This window comes from Micrasema longulum, unplaced genomic scaffold (assembly GCF_059751315.1).
Source record: "Micrasema longulum isolate JH-2025_06_02 unplaced genomic scaffold, ASM5975131v1 h1tg002585l, whole genome shotgun sequence".
NCBI classification, from domain to species: Eukaryota; Metazoa; Arthropoda; class Insecta; order Trichoptera; family Brachycentridae; genus Micrasema; species Micrasema longulum.
Window position 1 is genome coordinate 69,924 of NW_028279721.1, and position 21,959 is coordinate 91,882.

Consider the following 21,959-nt stretch of genomic DNA (forward strand, 5'->3'; position numbering starts at 1 on the left):
TTTTATTATTGTACATGTTAGTTAGGGTAAATATATATTTAGGGTGTATATTTAGCGACATATGTATATCGTCAATTAGCGACAAATATTGTAATTTGGCGAAAAATATCGTCATTTGGCAACAAATATCGTCATTTGGCAACAAATATCGTTATTTGGCGACATATATCGAGTGCGATTGGAGGCACTATTTGGAATGTTGCATTTTTTAAAACTCTGTTAGACATCCAACCGTGTAAAGTAATGTTTAGTCCCTAGAATGGGCAGTTTGACCAGTATTTGTGTAAAATTTATTGCGTATGTCAAAAATATACAAACAAATACCTGGTGGCCATTCTTGTCCATATACAAATATCTCCGAGCGCGCAATGTCCACCCTGTTCCATGTGAGGGAGAGGGACAGCTGTTCTGAGGGAGTGAGATGCTGTGACCTGAAGAGTGCCGTGAGGATGGTCTGGTCCAGCTCCTGGGAACCGCCTTCCGCACGTTCCTGTATCCTGAACACGGTTATCTGAGGAAGGCGGGGAAGAAAATTAAAATCTATTCCATTGATCCCAAAAGCGGCATCACATTAAAGTATCGTTTACACGTGGACAAAAAATATAATAGATAGGACAATACTGTCTTGTACCAGCTCCGTGAACAGCCGTGACCGCGCAGGATAGAACGCTGGGACAATAAATACATTTGGCCGCAGTTCACACGTGAGCGCCGTGAAAATGAATACACGAGGGCGTTTTTTACGAGCGAGTTCACGAAAAATATGATTTATTTTATACCAAGATGTACTGAAATGAACGAACTGAATAATTAAAGTGTTTTTTTTTCTGCCGCCAATATCGGAAAGTCAATTAATTTGATACTTGAGCTCGTCGGATTTTGCAGATTTCAGAAACATTATGTAATTTAAAAAAAAATTATTTAATTAATATACGGCCTAAGCTATTAACAACAGTTACACGAAGAAACATATATACAACAAACAGAACAAAAATAATATATAAAACTGTAGCAAAGACAAACAAGGGCAATAAAATAATGGTATACAATACATTCATAAACACGATAAAGATATAAAATTTCGAGCTAAACCATGCCAATCCATACGAAAAGCTGGAAGATTTATCCCAAAGAATTCCAAGTTATGTGACGAATTGACTAATCTACACATTCTGGACATTGGGGCATAAAAACAAATTGACTGTTGAAAGATTGAATAAATAGCAGATTTGATTTCTGGTGACATGGTTGGGAATGTGAAAAGAAAAAGATTTCAAGAAAGATGGGACATCACTTCTAGCATTGAGTATTTTGAAAATGCATATAAGATCCATCTCAGTTCTACATTCTCCAATGAAGACAGATTAAAAGATTATTATATTTCAAAATAGAAATAATTACCCCTTTGCAACCCGAGCAACCCCGCCATTTTTCTAAGAAAACGGTGTTGGACAGACTCGATATGGTCAATACGAGTCCTATAAGGTGGTTTTACACTAACAATGATGAGAATAATATTTGCGAGAGTTACATGGCTTTAGTTGGTTGCTGTATCAGCACACGTGACACAACGAACAGAGTACTAAGATAGCAATTTAACTTTACCTGATCACATTATAACGCTAGAGTTTCATAAAATATTGATTGGACTAAACAACAACACATTATTTTCACTCAGTTATTAACACTCAGATTATGAGGACATTGTATAATTCCTTGGTAAGAAGTCGTTTGGAGTTTAGTTCCATTATTTGGTCGCCACATGAGGCTCGATACTCTTTGATGGTGGAGAGAGTGCAGAAAAATTTTCTGCGCTATCTGTACCTAAAAGAATGTAGATATTAACCTTGGCTCTTTCCAACCGACTTTTTACTAGGGATGCTAGGCTATCAGTCATTATGGAGGAGGAGGGACGTTCATTTGGGAGTTCACTTTTTCCAGGTGATCGGTGGTCGCATACATAACTCAGAAATTCTGATGGATGTAGGTCTGTTCATACCTGATAACTATCTTCGACAAAGACAGCATCGATTGTTTTACCTACCACGATGCAGAACCAACCTGCCACCGGTTATGCCGGTTGGTAGAGCAATCTTGCTACTTAATCGCATCGCCTCGGATGTCGACATATTTCACGACAGTGGGCCTTCCCTTAGGAAAGCACTTTCTAACTTTAAATTTTTCTTTTTACATTTTGTTATATTATTTTAATAACATAACTATCTACTGTAATTTGTGATCTATTATTGTATTTATAATGAATTGGGTCTTTTTTCTGTAATGTTCTAAATATCTGAATAAATAAATGAAATGAAACAAGATCCATTTCCAGCATCTGTAATATCACGACGCGTACTATACGAAGGAAGATATTTGATATTATTCACCACAAATATGAATCATCACTTAGTAAGAAAAAGGTTACATACATCCGAATTATTTGGTTTCTACTATGTGACTTTTCATAATTATATAATATATTAAAAAAATCACGATAAAAAATATACTTTTTAAAGAAAATAATTTTGTAACAACAAAGTTATAATAATTATTTTTAATATTTCCTTCCTTTCTCTAACTCTTATAGTTTGCATTGTCCAGATTACAAACAAGCAAAACACAAACAAACAAACAAACCATCACGCCGTTTCCCCGTAGGGATAGGCAGAGAGGATAGAACGCCATAACACTCCATCTTGGCATACAGACCTCGCTTCCTCTACATTCATACATCTTCTCATGCACGCACGCCGATTATTCCTACTTTTGACATGTCCATCTTCAAGTGTCTGATGGACTTGATCGTGACATGTCTTTCTCGGTCTTCCTCGTTTTCTGCGTCCATCAACATTTGCATCGTAGATCCTTTTAGCCGTTCTTTCGCTGTCCATTCGCTCTACATGTCCAAACCAACGCAGCACCCCTTTCTTGATTCTGTCAATAATGCATGTCTCAGCCTTACACACTTCACGGATCTCGACATTTGTGCACCTATCATACATCGTTTTACCACACATTCGCCTGAGGGATCGCATTTCGACAGCATTCAACCTACTTTTATCATATTTTTTTCAATTCCATACTTCGCTCTCGTACTTAGAGTTGGCACTAGAACTCCGTTGAAGCAAAAGTCACTTAAACAAATTTTGGCCACCTTGCCCTATTAAAAGCCTTCCAGATATCTTTAAACGGCATGAATGAATCACGTTGTGTATTGGGTTAGTGATTTTCGCTAGAACTGCGACAATATGTTAATTCATATTAGAAAATACTATTAAATAAGGACATATTGTAACGAGAGATAAGATTAGTTTTTTACAAGATAGCAATACTCAAGTATCGTTGTAGATTAGATAAAATAATACGTTTTGATATTTAATCGAGGTTCGTGGGTGCGGTAGGACACGAACGCAAGCAGTATAGTTTATACCACGTTATTTTGCATAAGTAAATACATTTAATGTGATGTGCGTAGTGGGTTAAAAATTGCCGTGTAAACTCTCAGAAATATATTAAAATGGCCGCCTGGAAACCGGGAACAAATCGACCGAGTCAGTTACTTACTCAAGAAGAAAACAACATTATTTTCCAACTACTCCCTCCTCGGTGTATCAGCTTAGCAACATCCGTGGTTCAACTTTTTACGACGAAAGGTCCAGCACACAACGAATGGATTCACATGGACACCGGTGTACTGTGTTTCATCAAGAACAATCAAAAGAGATCTTATTTCTTTACAATTTTCTGCATGGAACGAGGAATAGTCATATGGGATCAAGAAGTTTATAATCAAATACAGTATAAGACGCCGCGATCGTACTTTCACACATTCGAAGCTGACGAATACATGGTAGCTTTTAATTTCGCTAGTGAAATAGAGGCACTTCTTTTGAAGTCAACACTTTACGAAAAAATTGAATTGAAAATTAAAAAAAGGGCAGAGCGCCAGCGGAAATCCATACTCCAGGAAAACCGTATTTCAAAAACAGCGGGAAAACCTGTAGCAGATCTAAATCGCAAAGAAAATTCGCAAGTTTTATCTTTGCCACAAAGTGAAGCGAGTGTCAAAAATAACGAAAGTGGTATACTAAAGGATACATTTAATACAAATACCGGTAAAAATAAAAAATCCAAGGCGAGAAAACTTACCAAAGCTGATATTAGCTTTCCAAAAGACTTTAAACACGTTTTTGGTCCATCAAATATCAACGGTTGGGATAGTGATAAAGGGTTGGATATTGATAATCTGCTAAAAGAGGTAAACAAGGAATTCTTTACCCAAGCGGGTGTCTCCGAATCCCAGCTGCGAGACAAAGAAACGCGTATTTTTATAGCTGATTTTATTAGCAAAAATGGTGGAGTAAACGCGGCACAAGAGGTTCCGGTCGAAAAAGTTGATGAAAAATCTTCAAATGCACCATGGACCAATCTGATTAAATACGCGACTCTTCCACGAAAATCAAAGAACAGGAGACTGACGAAAGTTGATATAGGTCTACCTAAGGATTTTCAGCATGTGCTGACTGTTCCTGTTGTGGGAAGAGATGACACGAAAAAGGTCAGTTTAAATCTAAATCCCGCGAGTCCTCGACCGCCGCCCGCGAGTCCTCGACCGCCGCCCGCGAGTCCTCGACCGCCGCCCGCGAGTCCTCGACCACTGTTCGTGGACCCTCCTCCGCGACGAGCGAAACCGAAAACTCACCAATCTATGAGGACTATTAAAGTGGGATCGACTAACCCTCCAGCCCTCTCTCTGCCTCCGCCTAGCTTTCCGCCGCCCATGTTCGTTCCGCCTCCACCTCCGCTACCTTCGAACGCTGAATTATCACCTCGAGGACCACCGAACACTCCTACAGCCCCGGCTCCGCCTGCGCCTCCTCCGCCACCGAAAGTTGCATCACCCAAACCTCAAAATAACGACCCCAGATCTGCTCTCTTGGACAGCATCCGCGGAGGCAAGCAACTTAAACGCGTCGAACCGAATTCGGGATCCAGTGAAAGCAGTAAAGGGAGCTTATTGCAAGAGATACACAGAGGTGTGGAACTGAAGTCGGTTCCTGTGAGTGAGAACAAGGAACGCAGAGTTGTGGACAATAGTCTCGCAGGTGCTCTTGCATTAGCTTTGGAAGAACGTTCTAAGGCAATGCGATCGGATTCCTCAAGTTCAAGTGATAGTACTAGTGAAGAAAATGAGTGGGAAGATTAATGAATTTTAAAAGGTTTAAGCAAAAGACACAGAAGCTAAAAATATTTTTAGCATCGGTAAAAATAAAGATGAAATAACAAAACAAATATATTTTTTTTATTATCTTACAAACATTTTTTTAAATTCATCTTTCCGCACCCAGTGATGCAAAGAACACTGCATTTGTAAATCAAATGCAGAGTATCTTGATGATATATTAAAGGAAGGTAAGGTGATCAGTCCTACGCTCGTTCAATGATTTGTGTTAATGACTTTAGTATGCCTTAATGTTAAAAGAAAGGTGGTGATAATAAAAAATAAAAAACGATGTATGACAGGTGCACAAATGTCGAGATCCGTGAACTGTGTAAGGCCGAGACATGCATTATCGACAGAATCAAGAAAGGGGTGCTGCGTTGGTTTGGACATGTAGAGCGAATGGCCAACGAAAGAACGGCTAAAAGGATCTACGATACGAATGTTGATGGATGCAGAAAACGAGGAGGGTCGAAAAATACATGGCACGATCAAGTCCATCAAATACTTGAAGATGGACATGTCAAAAGTAGGAATAATCGGCGTGCGTGCATGAGACGATGTATGAATGTAGAGGAAGCGAGGTCTGTATGCAAAGACAGAGTGATATGGCGTTCTATCCTCTCTGCCTACCCCTACGGGGAAACGGCGTGATGGTTTGTTGGTTTTGATAATAACGTGGTTGACCGAATCGGCATTCACTTTACAAAAAATATCGCTATACATCGTCGTAGATAAGGTCAGGAGTGCCCTTGGCAAGATTTGAATTTTGCGCCCCCTTTTCTAGGAAGTGGAAGAGAAAAGAAGGCTGTGGGTCTGCAAGACGCCAGCCGGCCGTTTGGCTGGCTACGACGCTGTTGCTATATATTCCACTTTGAAATTATAATAGTATTTTTTTAACAAAAGTTACCAAGACTGGATAAAGTATTTATTTTAGAATAATTGAATTTGAAAGAAAAATTAATTTAAGTTTATTTCAACAGAGAGGGAAAACATTTTTTAGAAGGGAATTTGGAAGTCTAGGCATTTACAGGGTTTACGACCTGTCATTGGCTGGTTTAAGTGGCCACTTTACACACTGTGTAACATTCACCATTCTGCTCATGTTTGAACATCCACATTTCCTCAACTCTTCCGTCTGTTGACCTTTGTGAAGTAAAAGAGCTGAAAGCTTTATGACGTGGGTGAGATTCATCCGGCTGAACCAAATCACCTACTAGGCAACGCCTGAAAACAATTTTCCAATTTTCATACTTCTTCTTTTATCGGGTAGTAATTCAACAATGCTTGAGTATGTCCAAATGCATGCAGACTGGCTGGATTGAGTCTGCATGCATTTGGACATACTCAAACATTGGAAAATAAATTATTTAAAATATTTGGATTAAAGATTTGTGCTAATGTCGTATTTCGCACGATTGTAAAAATCCAAACGGTATGATAAAATCACAAGAGGTGTATTTATTTTCATTGTATTATTTTTTTAAAAACGTATTTATATGTTAATGGGAGATAAACGCACTAATCAGTACACCATGAGGACGACTAATCTCTGATCTATTTTTTTTTCAGGAATTTTACCTTAGAGTAGCCATAAAATAAATATCTAAAAAATAAACAATATAATCAACATGAATTCACCATTATTTTACCGTGCCGTGAGGATTTGGGCGGTACTTCAAAATGAAGAAAAAAAACTTGGTTTAACGAAAAGGCGTATTAACAAAATAAGTTGTCATAATCATTTTTGTTACCAGGAAAGATGGTCAGTCTTACGCTACAGGTGCCAGTCTAGGGACTGTGAAATAGTACAGTACAAAAAACTTTTTCAAATTAATATTTCATGTGACCATGTCAATCAAACCTGAGACCTCTTGCATGGTAGTTACGCTAGCCATTTGTCTACGAGGCGGACGAGGGGATAATGAGGAAGTTCAGTGTTGTTTTTATTTATTTATTTTATTTTATATTTATCTTTATATTTATAATTCCTCTGTACGTGTGATGTCACCGTACTCCTAAACGGCTTAACCGATTTACGCGCGGTTTTCAGAGAAATGTAGATCTTTGCGCTGTGCGTGTTCGTAGATATTAAAATCTTCAATCATAAATGTTTTATTCATCGATCTACCAGGGTTGCATTCGAGGAGAATGCATTTGCAAAAAAATGGAAAGATGTTGTTTTTTTGAGTGGAAAAAAATTGTTTTTGAATGTTTACAAACAGCATTTGTTTTTTGTGGATCTCAATCAGATTCTTTCCTTAAATTCCTTATAATTTCTACCCATTTATTTATTTTTATTGGATTTTTGGTAACACTAAAATAATATCAAATTCAATAAATTTTTGAAAATCGTATTCCTACATAAGTACACCCCTTTGTTGGTGAGACGACCGGAGTTTGACGTTTGCAAAAAGAATGCCATATTTGAAAAAAAATATATTTTATGTTTTGGAATTCAACCATAAACAAATACCTACTTAAATTCAATATTTTTTTAATATTGTTAATTTTTCGTTTCGGAATTTAATCACAAACAAGAACCTAGGTACCTACTTATCAATAAAAAGTATTTTTCCAAGGCAAGCCAACGTTCGGGCAGGACAACGTCTGTCGGGTCAGCTAGTTATTTAATAAAATATCCTACCAAACTAAGCCAATTTTTTTTTGTATCGCATTATCAAAGCTACAATTTTTTAGGTTTTGTAAATTTACAATTACTCCGCGCGTGACGTCACTAGTTTTCTTCGGTGAGATGTTGAAAATCTTTTATAATACTTAATCATAGGTTGATTCAGAGGAACTTATGACACCTTTTAAAGTAGTTCACTTTTATTTTAAAAAATATGAACTACTAAAATTACATCACAAATTAAAAAACAGTAAATTTTGGAGTACCACAAGGATCTATTTTGGGTCCACTATTATATATTTTATAAATTAATGACTTATTAATGTACAATTTTAAAGGGAAAATTATTATGTATGCCAACGACATCAAACTATTCTAAAAAAATCAAACTGGCGTATTAACAAACAATGGCATAACCGAAGACCTTACTATGTTGACTAAATGGACATATACAAACTTACTTACACTTAATGAAAAAAAATGCAATATTATCCATTTTGAATCTAGAAAAAAAGCAAAATTGTCGAGTCTTTTTTCAAAAATTAAAAACTTTGTTCAAAAAACGGAAAAAAATCTTATGTGTGAAGCCTACGTCAAATGAAAAATATGTTATATGCAACAACTATGGGGAACAGAAAACCAAAATGACATAAACAGACTACAACGAAAGCAACATAAAATATTGAAGCTAGTATATGGCCTCCCTTATCTAACACCAACTAAAGAACTAAAGAACAATTTAATGTTAATGAACTTTTTCAAATAGAATCTTTAAAATTTATTCCAAAATTAGCCACTGATATCATTGTAGACATTATCAGAACAATATCACATACATCATTCCAAAACGAGAAAAGGACAATCGAGACTAAATAATCAGGGACTGAAATTATACAATAAACTACCAGACAAAACTAAACAAAAGACTCTAACAAAAAAGATGTAAAAAATAATATTAACAACAACAGAGTATGAATAAAAAAATATGTATTATTTTTGTAAAATTAATGTAATTAATCCGTAAGGGTTCATAAATAAAATGTTCAGATACTAAAAACTGTTTTTCATACATTTTAGAGAAACTTCGCCATACAATTAAATGCTGTAATTTTTACCGGGCGTAAGAAATCATTTTTTACATTCGATTTCCCGTAGTTCCACATTAAGCACAATTTAATATTCGTTACATAAAAAATAATCATATAAATAACAAAAAACCCTTTAGAGAAGTATTTTTAGAAAAAAAAGAACTAGGAATTTTCAGTGCTTACCAGGTTTTTTTTTCGCGTGCATTGTAATAATTCCGTGTACAGACATTCTGCCAGGTGTTGTCCAACTTCAAAGGTTTTTTGTATGGTGTTCACTAAATATTCTTTCATTGTCTCCAACACCGATTGTTCTCCGGATTCTGAAGCATATCTGTTGTGAAAAATAAAAATTCTTTGATGCTTAAAAATGCAATCATCGTTACGTTGTTCGGTACAGGGTATTTTAAAATGAATTTTATTAAATGCAGTCGGGTACAATTAATCAGAAAAAAGAGACTCAATACGAAAAAAAATAAGCAAGATATGAACAATCTTCCATCACATGATCGAAAAGAGAGAGACATGTTATGGTCCTGTGGTAGTGTTACAGATTCTGGATCAGAGGTTCGAGGTTCAATTTCCACTTTACCACTACTTATTCCCTATTTTTATACGAGTATTCATGTCCTGACTTGCTATGCCAAAATCCGTGTTTTTTGTTGGACACGCAATCAATTGATAAATAAAATTACATAATTATTTATTTAGATTAAGGACACTTAGCAACTTCGACTCGCAGCTTTCATAAAGTCGTGGGGGCTAATTAGCCATCCGATTTTACTTTAATATGGATGTTTTTTTTTAAAGTGATTAAATTCGAATCAAAATTACATGCAGAAAGAGCGTCCAATCAATACATAAACACGCTATTCCTACCATAGTTTCATTAAATTTCTTAAAAACAATGATTAACATACATTTATTAAACATTACAATAATTTGAATAAATGAACATTTTAAAAACAAAATGAAATACAAAATTAACAAATAGGAAAAATTCTCAAACCATAAATACCCTTCAGAATAACCCAGATTTAAACTAGTTTTAACACGTTTTGTTGATATCACAAAGCTATTTGAGAATCAGACATTGGGGTTTAAATCATCTTTTGTAATGAATGTGAGTCTAACTCGAAAAGCTTGTGAACCACATTCTGCATTTGAGAACATAAGTTTCCTTGGCGGTGCCCACATAGAATAAAAAATAGCTCGTTGCCGAACGAAAAAAGTCGCTCGAGGGAGCTCTCTGTAATCTAGATAATCCAGAAGTTCATATAATGTCCTTCAACTGTGAATTCTTTACAGACTAGGATTAAATTTATTGGACATGATCAAATTCAATTCGCCGAAAGGATTACATTTTTTTTAAAATTATTTGTTTATTCATATAAAGATACATAGAAAAAAAGTATTCCTAACTCTATGAGACCAAGAGCCTTGTGTTGAGTTGGGATACAAAAAAAATAGATACACATTAGTATATCCTTTCTGATCCCAACAGTTTAGATAAATTTAAAGAAATTTGATTGCAGAAAAATTCACTTTTTGAAACATAAATCTTGTATATTATAAGCAAGGTAAATAATAAAGCAACTCCCATTGAAAAATATATGAAAAAAGGTACAAGTAGAATGTACAAACTTGTGAACAAATGCTATCAGGTCTGCCGCTCTGCCACTTCCATCGCAGACCACCACAGGAACTGGTGGGTTGTCTGTGACGTACTCCAAGACTGCCCTGATGGTGTGGGTTCCACCTTCGATAACCAGGCAAACCACAGGAGTGGAAGAATGGGTATCTGGATCAAAACACAAATAAAAATAAATAAGAATCTTGGTTTGGTGATACGAGACATAAAGAGACAAAGAATAAAGAAATAATAGATTGAAAACAGCAAAATGTTCTAAAAGTATTTAGATTATTTTTTTAGAAAGGAAACAGTTTTCTAAAGAGCAGTAAATAATGCAGTAATGTTCAACAGGGTGATTTTGGGATTCTAAAAATTCAAGTATCGTCCATGTAGATTTTCTTGAGAAACAAACATTAAATTCCTTCACTCTAAAAAGGTAAACAATTAGAAGTATATAGTATATATAATAAGATATACGCAATGAATATTTGATGGAATTTTTTGTAATTAAGGAGTACCGCAGGGACATCGATTCGGACCATATTATTTATAAATACACTTACACGGATGAAGTTTTTGTGCAGCGATGAATTTCTCCAGTTTTCTTCTAAGGACTATTTCTGCTCCATATCTTCCACCAGTTCCATTGTCAACCAGGAGGAAGTAGGCGTGGCGGTTGTTTAGAACTGCATATTTAGATCTGATGAAGAAAAACTTCTTTATTTTATTGGGTACATTCAAATAAATGACAAATTATACGGCATATATAGCTAGAACCCAATATTTTATTTTTATAAATCTAATCGTTAACCTTTTCGTTGAGGTATATAACTAGAGTAAACATGAGCGTTCGAAATATGGTCCCTCAACCTGCGGCCTATTGGCATATGTTTGATAGAATAGACTTCAGTCTCTTGCGAGCATTCCCAGGGTACTTTTCTCCTCGCAATTACTAAAATGCCTATATGTACGCTAAGACACTGCAAAAATCGATCTGGAAAAGATAGAAAAAGCGATGGTATAACCGTTCACTAGTAAGTAATGTTTTTATGTTGATCAATATTTGTTTAAATAGCTCTTTTAATGTTAAACATACAACGCAATTGTAATTGTCTCTGTCCTGCTCAGTTAGTCGGGCGTATAGTGAAACGATAAACAAAGATGACGGTAAACAAAGGTACTACTTGTTTTGCTTGTCAAAGTCGACGTGATATGACGTGACGATACTTGTTCCTTCCGCTGGTCATTCCCTTTCCTTTGGGGAAGACTTAGCTCGGGTTTGTATGGAGTGTCATCTGGAGTGTTTTTTCATCCTTTCGGTGATTTAAATAATAATAATCTAGTCATTATTACCAAAAGCTTAATCTCCGTTGTAATAAATTTCTGTTACAAGTTTTCGAAGTATCTGTGTAGTATTTTAATCGGTTTGATTTCCGCAACGTTGTAAACCCTGTATCTGGTCCCAGACCAGCTTTATCATTGAATTGGCCGGGGATCCGTTAAAGTTAAACTGAAACTAACTTGTCAGAAAATGTCAGAAACTAATTAGATATTGTATCTACCTTATCTAAACTTCGCCTCAAAAAAACTTTAATTATTTTTAGTAAACAGCAATAATTTAAAACTAACTGCTGTTAGGCCCTTTAACGAATTTATTGCAGTAAAATATTTTCGCAAAAAAACAGATTACGCAGTTTTGGAGTATCACTGACGATATCTCAGAAAAATCGCGTGAGACATACTTTAATATGGGGTGAATCGCAACTGAGGGGTGATAAGCAACAGTTTTTGATAAAACTCATCATTTTGATATAAAAATTAGTGGTTTATAACAAAGTGGTTTTATTTATTGTATTTTATCATCATTTTGATTTCGGCAACACACGTTAAAATTATTGCAGAATTTCTTGTCAGTAAGAGAAGGCATCTAATGGTTTCTGCGGACTGACAACATTAAAAAATACTTCTAAAATAATTTTGTGCTCCTTTTGCTATCGTGTACCTTAAAAAGTCGGTGGTATTACGTTGGCGAAAAAACTTTGAATAATTCACAGAGACAACCGAAGGTAATGAAACAAAATATTACATAAATCCATTTGTTAGTCTGTCGTCTACAACATTAATCACAGATATAAACTTTGCAAATGATAAAATCGGATTTACACTTGCCAGATTTTTTATGAATTTGAGGTGAATAAAACGACAAGTAAGGTGAATAGAAACGAATAGTGGGGTGAATAGAAACGACTAGTGGGGTAAATAAAAACGACTAGTGGGGTGAATAGAAACGATTAGTAGTGTGAATAAAAACGCCACGCGGGGTAACAAAATATTACTTAAATCCATTTATTAGTCTGTCGTCTACAACATTAATTACAAATATAAACTTTGCAAATTATGAAATCGGATTTACACATGCCAGATTTTTTTTGAATATGGGGTGAATAAAACGACTAGTGAGGTGAATAGAAACGACTAGTGGGGTAAATAGAAACGACTAGTGGGGTGAATAGAAACGATTAGTGGGGGGAATAAAAACGACTACTGGGGTGAATAGAAACGATTAGTAGTGTGAATAAAAACGGCACGTGGGGTAAAAAAATCCCTTATTTTAAAAGATATTTCTTATCGTACTTGTTCTTTTTTTGTTGCAATTACCTTCTACGTACGAGTTTTATTTTACTATTATCCAAATATCTTGAAATGTTTATTTTCACCCCATATGGCCTTGTTATCGACCCATTTTAAGAGGTGAAAACAACAAGCCATATTGTATAGTAAAACGTTAAGAAAGACTCAATAAACAGCGGCATGCTGAATTTTTATTTATTTATACATACAAAGATACAAATAAGGGTATAAAAAGCAAACTTAGAAATCTCCACCAAAAACGGAACATTAATTATTGATGCCAAAATAAAGTATACATAAAAACCTACCTACCCAAATAATAGCGTAATTCAAAACCGTTTCTAAATCTTGCCAAAACTTTCAGTATACTACTTGACACCGCAAATTTAGCATTCTCCGTTGAGTTAGTGAAGAAATAGAACAATTATTTTTTCAAAGTTTTTCGCAAATATCTCAGTAACTTCTTCAATGGAGATTTCTAAGTATGCGTCTAATACCCGCATATAACAAAAAAATTATAACGTATCCTGAAATCTATGAGGCCATGAGCCCTGTGTTGAGTAGGGAAAAAACACTATGGAAAGTGGAAGCATGAATATTATTCATTTTTATAATCATCATCATTCCCATAGGGCACTGAATTGGTACACCAATCGCAGCGTATCTTGATCATTTTTTGTTACATGAAGGTAAAATGATCAGTCTTAGGTTTTAGGTTCCAGTATTAGGACTATGAAATATTCTAATGTAAAAACACAATTTTAAATCAATATTTCATATCAAGCATGTTGGGAATCAAACCCGAGACCTTTTGCATGGTAGGCATACGCGCTGACCATTACGCCACGAGGCCGACAATATTGTTAAAGAATGCTAAAAATAAACACCATGCTTAATAGTATATATTATAACCACATTTTTGATTATCGTAGGCATCTGAAATGGCTCAAAGTTAGACAGCGAAGATACTATCACTCCCTCTCACTTCTGTTCAATGTACTTCATAGTCCTAACGCTCCTATATACCTGCGTGAAAATTTCAACGCTTATCAGTTCATGGTTTACCTCTTCGTTCTAATTCAAAAAGCACTGTCTTAATACCCATCCACAATTCCTTTTTTTTTCTCTAACTCATATAGTGTCCATGCGGCTCGACTGTGGAATAATCTCCCATCCACCATCAAATATGTCAGCTACAGTATCTCTGTTTTAATCACGTCTGAAGAAACATCTCCTTTCTCTTTCTAATCTCTTGAGTAATATTATTGATTTAAGCTTTCTTTTAGCTTTTTATCTTTATTTTGTATTGAATGTGTTTTGAAACTTGAATTATAAAAATTAAACTATTATTTTATTTATAATAATAAAAATACTTAATAGTTTTATTCCATTTTTATTTATAATTATTTTATAATTTTTTTACCAGTGACCGAGTTTCGTCGTGACCGACATCGTCAGACTGGTGGGAGACTAAACAAATTTCTATGTTATATACAAGTGCATAGAATAATAAGTCCAAGTCGGTCCTAGAATTTCAAAGTGATAAAATTTAAAATTTGTTAAAAATCAAATAAAATATACACACTTGGATGTTAAATTTCTGTCCACCCATTACCGGTACCTAATTCTCGAAAACTGAATAATCAACAAGGGAGGGCATTTTACTCTTGATTGCGTAATTATTCTGAAAGTTTAAGGGCAAAAGATAGTTTTCAGTATCGTGAAGCACGCTCGAGATATTTTTAGCAAAACATGCCCCTTTAATACCGATCCAGCTGATTTAGCACAAGTCAGCGAGAGCTTTTGTTCCTTAATAATTTGTATGGAGCCGAAACGAAGCGACGCGATGCGAGTTTAGCGGTCGCAAACTTGGACCTCAGCAGATTTATTTGATAGAATATAATATTTATTAACTCTTAAAAGACCGTGGTAAGTAATATATTTGCGTGCTGTGATGTAACATCGTTACCAAAAGCAAAAGATAAAATATTCTAATGTTCAGACATTTGAAAAAAAAAAACGTACTGTTTTATAATTCCTTTTCGATAATTTATGTAAAAAAAAAAAAACATATAATTGAGCCCTGTTGAGGCAAAATAATTTTAAAATCATAAATACGCAGGTCATCTTTTTAAATTTAAAATTTATTAAAATTTATTGGGGATATCAACAGTAATATGTACATGTAACTAAAATATAACAAATAAAATATACAGAGAATAAAACCAATGACAGATATCCACAGAAATACATAAAATACACGTACAATACATACTAGTGTGTTTGTGTGAGTGTAAGTGAGTGATAGGGTGGGTATTATATTGGAATGAGGGTGGACATGTGTATAAATATTGCACAAGTGTCAAGTGAAGAAATCATAAATATATGTAAAATATTAAGAATTAGAGATAAAATAAGACTTTATTATTGAAACTAAGTATAAGACAAAAAAGTATGTTTTAAGACGCGCATTTTAAATGTGTTTTTTTTACAATCAAATGGATCAATAAAGGTGAAGTTCAAATTATATTCACGAGCAAAACGTAAAAGTGGAGAATTCTGGGCATAGTTCGTACGAACTGCTTTCACATGAAATAGAGAGCTTGACGTGTGACGGGTGCGGTAGCCGGGGACATTTGATGATAACTCCGACCTAAGAGCAGGACTATCAAGGCGTCCACTAAGTATGTCATGAAGCACCCCCATGTCCAACAGTAGACGGCGATCTTCTAAAGTAAGCAAGTGGTGCTTTTTGCAGGAAGACATATAATTGAGATCGGTAAATCTTACGATCGGTAATCGGTATCTTACATGCGTATGTCCCCATCACTATCAATAACTGACTAAATCTCTTTCAAACACCGGCCACAGAACAGCGTTTCTGTCTTCCTTGTTATAAGTTAAATCTTCGTGCTCTTTCTTATACAGATTGATTACTGGATTGTAGTAACATTAATTTTTCGCGTAGCGAGGATAAATATTTTTTGTATTATAATCCAGCATAGTTACACAAATTTTACTTACTAAATAAATTTTGAAACAAAGCGATCTCTTAATTTATCTTCATTGCAGACATGTAGAACGAAGATGGACTTCACATGCATTTTCAAAATATGTACTAAATAGGGATTTTACTTATGGCATAATAGGATGGGGAGGCACTAATAAATCAATATTAAAACCTCTCGAATCTGCTCAAAAATCAATCATTTTAATAATTTTAAAGAAGGTCTTCAAGTACCTACACCAGCGTCTAGTTGTTTTGGGAATTTGAGATTTTATATATAAAGCAATTATATATATTTAGTATAATAATGTTTTTAAAAGCAAATTATTCTACCAAACCCCAAAAGGAACACTCCCATACTACCAGAAGACAAACTAGAGAGTGGATCATGGAGTCTACCACAAACTCTGAATTCGGGCAAAAAAATCTCAGGTTTCTGGGCTTCAAAATTCAATATGTTACACGAACATTACAAAACCGTGACCCGGATTCAATTAAATAAATTTGTAAAAAAATATTAACTGGGTTTAAGTAGAGAAAAATCGGAAAATTTACTCAAAAACACTCTTAAATAATAAATGGTATTAATCAATATTGTATAACTGTATAATAAATTAACTAGTAAGTAGTAATGATATTGTTTATTTTGCATAAAAATGTCTGCCTTAAAACCGGTTGTACTTAGTTAGGCAGACGAGACATGATCCAGAGAAATCTACTGCCTTATTGTGTATGTAGTAGATAAAGAAATTGTTATTTTTGTTAAGAAACCATGATTATTATTATTAATGGTATAACTGATGTGCCATCTATGTGACAATTTTTTTTCATGTTCCCAACCGTGTCACCAGCAGTCAAATTCAGAAGAAGCTGTGGATTCCTTTCTTGCAACTGGCGGGAATCAAACCCGCGACGGAAGATTCACAGTTGGCCGTCAAACCAACTGCGCTACGGCGCCTGCCATAAATTTTTAAACGCTAATAGGTTTTTTTCACTATCGAAAAATAAACACGTTCGTATCAACGATCGCAAGCAATTACGTTCGTTAGAATTGGCCATGGTGAGGGTCCAGCAGTAGCCTCAAAACTTTCATCTTGAAACCATATTACGTGACTGAAAACTTACGACCGATAATTTTTAGAAATTCTAAGTTTCAAAGTATGCTGAGACTAGATTTAAGATATCTTAAAATCAATTCAAGCTTTATAAACCGCATAAAGTAAATTAAGTTGAAATTACATTACCGCGATTACAAACGCTATCTTCATCGGTAAATATCGAGGCGGTATTTATTTATTTGTTCTATGGTTAGCGGTATGAAAGAGCAAGTTTTGTCTGAGGTTTCTAGTTGGGATATTTAATTTTATTGAGCTCAATAGTTCAGGCGCATCAAAGAGTGAGTTAAAATTTTTAAATAGGACTAGAACTGTTTAACTCATTCTACGTATATTGGTCTCTGGATAAGCCCAACTTCCAGCCAATCTTTCTTGAAAATCGATTTTGAACTGATTCAATATTCTTAATGTGAACATTATAATATGGAGACCAGATAACAGAAGAATACTCTAGGTGCGGGCGAACTAGGGAACAGAAGAGAGTTTTAAGGGTATTGATATTTTTGAAGTCAGTTGTGCTTCTGTTAATAAATCCAAGGAGTTTTAAGGGTTTATTGATAACATGTTCAATATGAATTGTAAAAGAAACTTAAGTGTCAAGTTTAACACCTAAATCTCGTGTACTAGACACAGATGATAATATTTCATCGTCCAGTGAGTAGTCGTATATGATTGGATTTTCCAGACAAAAAAAATCTCATAACCTTGCACTTACTTAAGTTGAGATATAGATTATTGGTTGAGCACCAGGTGCTAAAAGACAGTATATCAGATGGTAGTAGTGAACAATTGGAAGGGTTGTCAATCTGTTTGAGAATCTTAGTGTCGTCAGCAAATAGCCAAATTGATGAAGTAAGAAAAACATTTTCTAGATCATTGATGAATAGATTGAACAACAAAGGAGCGAGGTGAGCACACTGTGGTACACCGAAGATAATATATTAATGCTGTTGGAGATAACAAGTTCAATTTGAATTGTAAAACAAAGTAAAATCAATGTTTATGTACGAAAATTAAAAGTATCTTCATTGGTAACCTGCAATTGAACTAGTCTGGAAAAAATGTATACATATTCTTCTCATAATACAGAAACATTAATATAACTATGTAAAGTCTGTTTATTTTTACAAGAATTTCTAAATAAACAAACCGGCCGCGTGATATCCGACAGAGAATAGCCTATTTCACACATATCATCTTAATCTGAACAGCACGGTAAAAATAGGGTGGATTGACATTTGTAAGATTCGTTTGTACCTATTTAAAATTGTATTTTATTACAATAATATTTATGTTTTTTTTTTAAACATAAAACTCCATACTAATAAATTTGGATAAACTTATCAAATCGACCTAACCCATAGTATTTTATCGATTTAGACATACCACAATGTACGTCTGGGGGTGCGATAAACATATTGCAACGAAGATTTCTAGTTTCATCTGGGGCGGTTCTTTTGCCCGCGCTGCGAGCACGAGCGAATGGTTGTTTCATGTTTAAAAAAATAAAAAGTTGAAAAATATTATCACTATAAATAATTGAAGCAATTACCTATGACTATTCCATTTTTCCAATTTAAAATTTCTAATTTTTTGCATGTGTAATGACTACACAGCACCGCAATGCGCGGATGTTTTTAGGACAGTTACGGAAAAATTAAGGGTTTTTAAATGATCCTAGTTTCTATAATAATTAAAAGGCATCTGTATCTCAATCACAAATACCTATCGTGCTAATAAGCGACGTGATAACAATTTCTCACTATGGTTGTTTATCGTATTCGCGATTACGATAGAACATCCGTGAACACCTAACATTAAATGTCAAAATATTTACGTTTCGCGACATATAATCCTGCTGCGCAATCACATATTTGAATTTCTCCGGTATAAAAATGGAAAATATTTCAAAACTGATATTTTTATTTTATTTATTTATTATTTGTCATGCTATTCATTACATTAAGCCGGCGGTTAGCAAACCAAATGTCAAGAAAAGCAGTCGCCATAGTAATTGTAATTTAATTTTCACTTTTTTGAATTAGATACTCCTTACTATTTTGCAAATGCATTATATTGTATTATTTTTTATAGTAGACGCCGATTTTCCGCCAGTGAACTGTATTTATTTACGAGGAAAACAAAAAACAAACCGATGCACGCGTTGACTGCGATAACTTAAGCATTTTCATTATTGTTTATTGTGATCGCTCAAATGCTTCGCATGTTTTGAGGCACGTCGATAATTATTTGTGATCGAGCTACTGGTTTTTGAGATATAATAATAATAATAATAATAATAATTATTATTATTAATTATTATTATTATTATTATGGATAACTTATACAGCGCCATTTTCATATTATAATACCTCAAGTGCACTTTAAAAAGTGATTATAAATTTAATTATTAAATTTTAAATTTAAGAAAAACAATCTATAATTCCAAGACCTCAAAAAAGTTGTTTTGATAGTATCTATAAAACAAAAAGAACAAAACTGAGTCTCTTAATTAAATGATTTTCATCGTCTAGACCTGTCTTGTTTAATTAAAAGTTTCACGTTGAGGGCAAAGCCCGTTCATTTCATTTGTTGAGTTGTTAAGTTTGCCAAATTTACCTTATGGTGTTTCTTAATTTGAATTAGACAGTCTCCAAAGTGCGATTCTTGTGGTATTAAGAGAAATCGCGTCTCACTTTTCTTAACAGAAACGTATTTCCGTATTTTCCCCCTGGATTATGGCACTAAAGCAAATTTAACACACTACAGATATATATTACTATTGGCGTACCTTTTTTATTATGCTTTTTTTGACAAATTGTTTCTGGGAAGCTTGGACCATCTAAAAACCCAAAAAAAGCACCCAGGGTACCAAAAATTCCATTTCGATACTCTTCTTCAAAAAAAAAATCGGTTCAGTTTTGGGGTGCGGAAAACGGTACAGCCAAACGTCAATTTTACCGAATTTAGCTCGGCTAAATTAGTCCGCCGTGCAGATTAATTTTTCGAACATTATCTGGAAGGCTTTTGTGAGACAATATACAAATTCATCAAAATTATCTGGCATAGAGTATGGGGGTGTAAGAGTGTGTGTAGTTGTGTAAAAAGGTGTGTGAGGGTGTGTGTATGTGAACAAGTATCAATTTAGAAAATTTTTAAAGCAGAGTGCATAAGTATTTGTAAAACAATATAAATTTGCAAGATTATGTACATTGTAAAAATAATTATTTGAAGTAGTGCACCTAAACGAACATATCCAAATGAAATATTACCAAAGACTTGAAAACTTTAATTTAAAATTAATTTTAAAATTCGCATTTTGAAAGTAATTTAATTGAAATTGAAAGGGTCTGTAGAATTAAACTTTCAATTATACTATCGACGAAGCGTTCACGTGGAGAGTTCTGGGCATAGTTTGTACGAACGGATGGTACATGGAATAAACAGTTAAGCTAGGGTTTCCTAGGACAGCGGTGCCCGTATTTTAACGGCCGTAGTGAACGGTGATGCAGTGGACAGCCGTCGTAACGTCGACTAGAGAGTGGTTTCCTAGGAAAACGGTGTTAAATGGTGTTGATAACACCGTTTTCCTAGAAGACCACACTCAAGTCACCGTTACGACGGCTGTCCACTGCATCACCGTTCACTACGGCCGTTAAAATACGGGCACCGCTGTCCTAGGAAACCCTAGCTTTATACTCCAATATTTCTGTAATAGGTGAGCGACATACGCAGCATTGAGTGTACCGATGATGTGCCCTATGCACCATCAGATGCGGATAAGGGTTTAACGATCATACGCAAAGACGTAATATTTCTAAATAATACTTTGGATTTTATTTATGAAATACTCTTTTTTTCAACTAAATAAATATACACTGTGATACAATACACGGTTCACCACTTGTGAAAACTGTTTAGCCACTAATATATTTTTGTTTATTTTATCATATAAGCTGCTAGACTTGGCAAGAGACGCAGACGTGTGGAACATTAAATATAATAAACATTCGTTAAATGATAAAATAATACAACAATTTTGTTTATTATTTGGTGAGTTTTACTCATTTAGAAAACGCGTGTTCACATAATCACGTCACATAAATATTTCGGAAATTGTATAATTTTTATTCCCTTTCGCGAAAGCATTTTGTATGAACATACGTCGTGTCCATTTTTTCCCAAATCTAAAAAATGAACAATAAACGTAAAATAAAATGGTAAAAGTCATACGTCATTCTAATTCGATTCTGCTCGCGTTCAATCGAGGGAATAAAGCTGACAAATATATTCAGCGCTAATATTGTATAAAAATTAAATAGTTTTTGCAGTAGGTGAAGCATAGAATTATTATATACCAGAAGGCGCGTAGAACCAAGTTTAAATACATCGCACTGTGTCCAAGTGGCCGCGTAATGTTGCCAGACCGTGAACAATTATTACCATGACACAAATAAAAGTTAATTTTGTGTTATGTTTTACCATAAAAATTATTTTACTGATTCGACTATAAAAAAAACAGGTACTATTATAATTAGGCAAACGTAAAGAAAAAAACATGAAATAATAATTAAGTTATTAAGTAAATTAATATCGTTTAATATTATACCAAGGCTTAATAGAAAGCCGGGTAAA

General features: G+C 34.3%; 2 protein-coding genes across 2 annotated transcripts in view; one reads left to right on the forward strand and one right to left on the reverse strand.

Moving 5' to 3' along the window:
* The window catches only part of LOC148271917 (transient receptor potential cation channel trpm-like), a gene marked incomplete at its 5' end in the record, with an annotated part of 95,236 nt that overhangs the window by 54,308 nt on the left and 18,969 nt on the right, over positions 1-21,959 (reverse strand). The window contains 4 exons of the mRNA XM_088240756.1: positions 325-511; positions 9,125-9,272; positions 10,583-10,739; positions 11,135-11,271. Of these exons, the coding sequence (XP_088096882.1) occupies positions 325-511; positions 9,125-9,272; positions 10,583-10,739; positions 11,135-11,271 (629 nt within the window). The remainder of the gene's footprint in view (positions 1-324; positions 512-9,124; positions 9,273-10,582; positions 10,740-11,134; positions 11,272-21,959) is intronic.
* On the forward strand, positions 3,387-5,292 carry LOC148271918 (uncharacterized). The gene has a single exon (XM_088240757.1). It carries the CDS (start codon positions 3,518-3,520, stop codon positions 5,204-5,206), a length of 1,689 nt encoding a protein of 562 aa, XP_088096883.1. The 5' UTR covers positions 3,387-3,517; the 3' UTR covers positions 5,207-5,292.